This window comes from Acartia tonsa, chromosome 4 (genome assembly GCF_053477335.1).
Source record: "Acartia tonsa isolate MP-2025a chromosome 4, ASM5347733v1, whole genome shotgun sequence".
Lineage (NCBI taxonomy): Eukaryota > Metazoa > Arthropoda > Copepoda > Calanoida > Acartiidae > Acartia > Acartia tonsa.
Window position 1 is genome coordinate 47,516,183 of NC_137263.1, and position 6,067 is coordinate 47,522,249.

At 35.5% G+C, this 6,067-nt stretch overlaps 1 protein-coding gene across 6 annotated transcripts; it reads left to right on the plus strand.

The window, feature by feature from the left end:
- The first annotated feature begins 849 nt into the window (after nt 1-849).
- LOC145317489 (NF-X1-type zinc finger protein NFXL1) lies at nt 850-6,066 on the plus strand. Of its 6 annotated transcripts, XM_080158592.1 has the most exons (7): nt 850-1,304; nt 1,709-1,958; nt 2,690-3,013; nt 3,532-3,679; nt 3,898-5,420; nt 5,564-5,649; nt 5,862-6,066. In XM_080158592.1, exons 1-5 carry the CDS (start codon nt 969-971, stop codon nt 5,327-5,329), a joined length of 2,490 nt encoding a protein of 829 aa, XP_080014718.1. In that variant the 5' UTR covers nt 850-968; the 3' UTR covers nt 5,330-5,420; nt 5,564-5,649; nt 5,862-6,066. The 6 variants fall into 6 exon arrangements, with proteins under 6 accessions (XP_080014718.1, XP_080014717.1, XP_080014719.1 ...); XM_080158591.1 differs by having other exon boundaries at nt 3,898-5,649; XM_080158593.1 differs by lacking the exon at nt 5,564-5,649 and having other exon boundaries at nt 5,831-6,066.
- The last annotated feature ends 1 nt before the right edge of the window (nt 6,067 follows it).

A 6,067-nucleotide genomic window follows, 5' to 3' on the forward strand; every position in this document is an offset into this window, starting at 1 on the left:
TGAGAGGCTAGGATATTAAAGATAAAATCATTCTTATATGATGAATTTTCCTAAGTTTGAAGATTTTTTGGAAAGGCCTCCAGGTTCCGGAGCTCCAGGCCTCCAGGCGGTCTCTGTACAGGTAAAAATGAAGAAAAAAAAATTTTAAGACTTAGAGGTCAACTTTTAAAACAAAATATGCATCTTTTTTAATGTTATTCACATATTTGAAGAAAAAAACATGCATATTTTGTTTCATAAGCTGACCTCTAACTCTTCAAAAAAATATTACCTGTACAGAGACCACCCGGAGGCCTGGAGCTCCGGAACCTGGAGGCCTATCCAAAAAATCTTAAAACTTGGGAAAATTCATCATATAAGAATGATTTTATCTTTTATAACCTATCCTCTCAGTCTAAAGATAAAGCCTATATACCAGGTTTACGCAAATGTGGCAGAACTCCCCCCCCCCCCCCCTTACAATGTAAATTCTAACTCTCTTGCAGGTGTGTGTATATTTTCAAATTTAGTTGAATCTTCCCTTCCCACTGAAGAGGATTTTAGAAAATGTATACCCCTCATCTCGATACCAAAATAATAGTATTTAAACTTCAACTAAAGGTTTGAGTTCTAAGAAAGATCATAGGCTTGATGGAATGAATCGAATTTTCTTGGTAAAAACAAGTGGTTTAGCGCTCTTATATCTCTGACATATTGATTGTTTGATTTAACAAAAAAATCTTGTTTATTAAAAAAGGAGGATATCTCAATGAATTTTAGTCCATGCAATATTTTTCTCTTTATTTTCATATGAAACTAATATATTGCGGATAATAATAATCAATCAATAACTTGTTGTTATACCAGTTCGCGGCATTCTTCCTTCAAATTCCAACCCAACCTCTTCAACAAGTATTGCTAGTTTCTAACAGATTTTTCTTTATTTTTTCCATATGTGTGTAAATAAACATTTTGTCAGAAATTAAAAAATGTCTGAAACCCGCAGTTTTGAACAGGCCAGCCGGCATATCCGAGAAAATCTAAGCCGTCACATATCCAAATATGATTCTATGCTTGGCGAGGACGACAGCGGCGAGAGTGAGGGAGATGAAGAGATTAATGACAAGATTGTAGATGAGCTGTTGTCGCATTACAGGAATGCTGATACAAAGTTTATTGTTAGCGCGCGTCAGCTGCTGAAAACAGCGCTACAATCAACGTCTTGTCTGATTTGTATAGAGACTATAAGGAAAACAGATGGAATATGGACGTGCGAGACATGTTATGCAAGTTTGCATCTGAATTGCGTTTTAAAATGGTCCAAGGTTAGTTTCAATATTAATACCGGTTACATAAGATGTTTAAAATATTTATAAAATCAATTTGTGAGAGAATTTACTGCGTCTCTCATATTTTAATAACTACCTACCCCAAATATTAGTTATTTATGAAATCAACTTGTCTTTGGTTTAACCTTTTAAGTCTATTAAAATATATTGTTCGTCTAAAGAGTGCTTTATTTATTTTTTTACCTACTTAATTCTCTTATAAAACTTTAAAACCTAAGAAACAGCATAATAATATTATAGATTAATTTTAAGACAGCAAAATTTGTCTTTTTTTATGCGTAATCGGAGATATATTTCGTTACTTATTTCCCTCTTTTCAAGAGTAGTTATTTTTTTTTATAAACGTAGTTAATATTATTTTAAGATAATCTTTTTTTCAGGATTCAATTTTCATGCTGAAGCAACAACAAGAGGAAGATCCAGAAAAGAACATACAGTTATGCTGGAGTTGTCCCAACTGTCGGACCACCTACACCCCCAAGGAGACACCCTCCAAGTACCTATGCTACTGTGGAAAACAGGTGGATCCCAAGTTCGATCCCTGGCTCAATCCGCATTCCTGCGGTGAGAAATGTCAGAAAAGGTTGAAGCCGGAGTGTAAACATAAATGTGTTCTGCTATGTCACCCAGGTAAGAATATGCCATTTAAAAAGTTTTGGTTAATTGGCCTACCTATAATATTAATCCATAAGACAATTTTTATGTGTTATATGACACAATCATTAGAAATATAAGATATGTAGATTAAGTAGTTCTAGCAAGAAGCAATAAAAAAAAAGACAAGATAGTTATTTGAACAGATGATTTTGTAAACCTCTGACAATCGTCCTACCTGAACTCTACAGAGTACTACAACAAAACAATTTCGTACTCATGCATCAAATTATCGTCACACGATAAATATCAAAAGTCTAAATCTTCAATCGCTTAATTAGACCAATAGGGACATAGTGTAAGATTAATCTTATCAATGATATGATCGGTTAGAGAGCTTATTTTTTTACATCTTGGCACGAAAAACCTTTTTTTTTATTCCATCTAAGCAATAAGACCTGGGACTAGTTTAATTCCTTACGATTTAGCATTGCTTAGGGAAATTTCGCCCTTTTTATTGAATTTAATCCTTTTGACTAAACATAAACAAAGATCTTCTACTAGATAATCTATTTAAATTTTGACAAACTTTTGTGTATGAATTTCTATCTAGGGTGATACATCTCTTATTCACACATTCCCAAACTTTGCTTATTTAGCATTTCCTACTACTACTGACGAACCTTCTACCTACAAAAATAAACCTAAATAAACTTCTCACCTACTTAACTTAACTTTTTTTTAATAATATATCCTTTTTATGTTAGGTCCTTGCCCACCATGTCCACAGATGGTAACAGTAACCTGCTACTGTGCAAAATCAACGCCGTCAGTCAAACGTTGTTCAGCCTCCAACTGGTCCTGCAGTACAACATGCGGCACCCTACTGGCATGTGGCAGTCATACATGTCCAGAGGTTTGCCATCCAGGCCCCTGTCCGCCCTGCAGCAAGTCCAGCACACAGTCGTGTGCCTGCGGCAAAATGGCGGAGCCGCGAGCCTGCTCGGCTCCCGTCTGGAAATGTGGTACAAAATGTGGAAAGAAGTTGACATGTGGACATCATGTGTGTGATTATATTTGTCATGAACAAGGTAAAGCAATAATCCAGCCTTATTTCATCGAAACATAGAAATAAAAATATTGATGTAAAATATTACTTTTTACATTTATTCTAAAAAAGCATACTAATACCTGTTAATTATAATATGATATTCAGGCTTTAAGTGGCCGGTTAAGCACTGGTAACCCACAGTACCCAATGTAACCTAACCTAATCCTACCTTAAGTAAGAGGGGGGGGGGAGGTTAATGCAACCATCTCGTAATCAATGCGCAAATGGCAATCATAATTCGAATTTCGTTATTAAACTTAGCATGAGTAATCCTTGGTAGGTCTATTTTCCCTAATTTGAACAAAAAAGGTCGAAAAGTAACAGCTAACGGCTTAGGTAGCCACTTTGCCGTTTATTTTGGCTACTTTCGGGGATAATCCATCATTTATTACATAGGAATAAAAATTCCCCCTTCTCCTTATTTACAAATAGTCTCAAAATAAGAATGGGGAGTTTCTATCAGTGCTCAAAAAAGATTTTATGCCATAATCTATTAAGGTGACTGTCCGCCTTGCCCGCTGTCCCTAGTGCGTCACTGTCCCTGTGGGAAGTCTGACTACAAGCTTCCGTGTGTGCAGGCCACACCAACCTGTGGAGATACATGTGGCAAGCTTCTTTCCTGTGGTAACCATTACTGTACTGAAAGGTAATTTTACCGGGAAAAAAAGGAAATTTTTTAATGACTGACCTTTGATTATTTGTGTATTTCAATTGACAATCTAAATTAGAACAAATCGGAAGGCTGTAGCAATTTGAGGGATTATTTAACCGTATTTATTTTGTAATAAAAATGATATTAGATCAATTTTTAATTTTATGGTTGAAATTATGCTTCTCTTTCTTTTCATAATATCTTTTTTTTAGATGTCATAGAGGTAATTGTCCGTCATGCATTCAAATGGTGAAGAAAACCTGCAGATGTGGCTCCAAGTCCAAAGATGTCCAGTGCTCCAAACAGTTCAGCTGTGACATAAAGTGCAAGAAAATTCGCGACTGTCGCAAACATCCGTGCAACAAGAAATGTTGCAGCGGCGACTGTGCCCCGTGCGAAAATATGTGCGGCAAATCTTTGAATTGTAAGAATCATAAGTGTACGTCTCGTTGTCACCAGGGTGCTTGTTATCCATGTAATAAACAGACTGAAGTTAGTTGTGCTTGCGGTCATACCAAAATTAAGGTACCATGTGGAAAAGAAAATAATACAAAGCCGCCTAAATGCAGACAATTATGTGAAGCAAAATCAAAATGTCATCACAAGGAGCAAGTGCAGCACATGTGCCATTTTGGCAAGTGCCCAAAGTGCAAACAGATATGCGGCAAAGAAAGAAGTTGTGGCCATACATGTCCGGAGCCATGCCACGACAATGTGTTGGTAAAGGTTGAAAGAAAGGAAAAGCCAGTTGGTCCATGGGAAGAAAGAGGCGATGAATATGTGGTGAAGAAGCTACCATGTTCACCATGTCCCATACCGGTGCCAGTGCCATGTTTGGGCCAGCACGAGATTGCAGACTTTCCTTGCCATAACAGCAAGCCTACTTCTTGTTTTAGGAATTGCGGCAGGAAGCTTGCCTGCACAAATCATACCTGTGAGCGGCCTTGTCACAGAGTGAGACAGGCAGTTGATGAGGTCTCAGCTGGCATAAACTGCAAAAAATGCGGCAGAGATTGCCAGATCGCCCGACCTGAAGGCTGCGATCACCCCTGCCAACTTGGCTGTCATCCCGGACCTTGCCAGTCATGTGATGTTAATATAAAATTAAATTGTCACTGTAGCTTAGTGACCATGTTTATAAAGTGCGGCATATTGACCGCTAAAATGACTGACGAGGAGATAGAGGAGTTGACCTGTTGTAAAGACCAGTGCCCCAAGCTAATGAGCTGCGGCCACCGTTGTATTCGCACTTGTCATTCTGGCCCTTGTTCTCCAGCAGAAGAATGTAAGAAAAAGATTAAGATGACCTGTCCTTGTAAACGAATCAAACAGGATGACCGTTGCTATAATCTTACAGTGAATAATCTGGAGAGAAATCTTAGCTGTGATAAGGAATGTCAGAAAATAAAGGAGGAAGAGAGTAAAAGAAAGATTTCTGAAAAGTCCAACATAGAGGTGGATATTCTAGCTAAAGAGGAAGCAGAAAGATTTGAAAAAAGTTTGGAGGGCAGGGGTAAGAAAAAGAAGAAAAATAAGAAAATAGAAGAAATAGAGGAAGAAAGTTTTTATGATAAGAATAAAATATATGTAATAAGTTTAGCAGTGCTTGTAGTTGTTGTTTTAGGATATTTTATCTCACAATGAGTTTATTGTTTATTTTATGATTTATTAATCATCAAAGCATTTTGTTTAGTTTCAAAATAATTGTACCAATCATACACTTCGTTTTTTGTAGGTAAGTTTTTTTTTTAAATTACGGTACTTTAAAAATATTAGATTTTTTTTGATTATTTATAAGACTGGTAGTTTCTATAAAAGGATTAGAATTTTATGTTTATTGTTTATGTTAAAAAAACTTGTTAAAGTTTAATTACTTAGAACATTTTCGTTCTGGCCAACGAATCTTTACCTAACTCTTTTCTTAAAATTAAAATTTCATCTTTCTTTATCTGTTAAAGTTAAAGGTATTGTTGCACGAAATGCATTTAAAGTTAATTATTTTTCCTATTCTATGATATTATATGCATTTTATAGCATATTAATGAAAATAAATTAACATGGAGTTCAAATAATATGAATACTTGAAAATTATTCTCTTGTAATATAGGCATCTTTGAAAGATGTAATATTTTTTTATAAAATCAGCAAATGCAATTCATGCAACTATTCCTTATAGTATGAATGTTAACACTTTTGTTGTAGCTGTATTTAACTGTAAAAGCGAGCTTTACCAGTGTTTATGTTAAGCATTTGTTTCGTGATACATTCGGTGTGATTTCTGACACATATTTGTAGGTAATATATTATTAATCGTTGATTTTTTTATGGAAATATATATGTTGTTTTGAGGGTTTTGTATTTTATTTGATTTTTTTTCAGAAC

What these genes read in the sequence shown, in the direction of transcription:
- LOC145317489 (XM_080158591.1), top strand. Translation starts at nt 969, where the DNA reads ATGTCTGAAACCCGCAGTTTTGAACAGGCCAGCCGGCATATCCGAGAA. An exon ending in TGTTCTGCTATGTCACCCAG is followed by an intron (nt 1,959 to 2,689) that starts GTAAGAATATGC and finishes TTTTTATGTTAG; the next exon opens with GTCCTTGCCCACCATGTCCA. An exon ending in AACCATTACTGTACTGAAAG is followed by an intron (nt 3,680 to 3,897) that starts GTAATTTTACCG and finishes TCTTTTTTTTAG; the next exon opens with ATGTCATAGAGGTAATTGTC.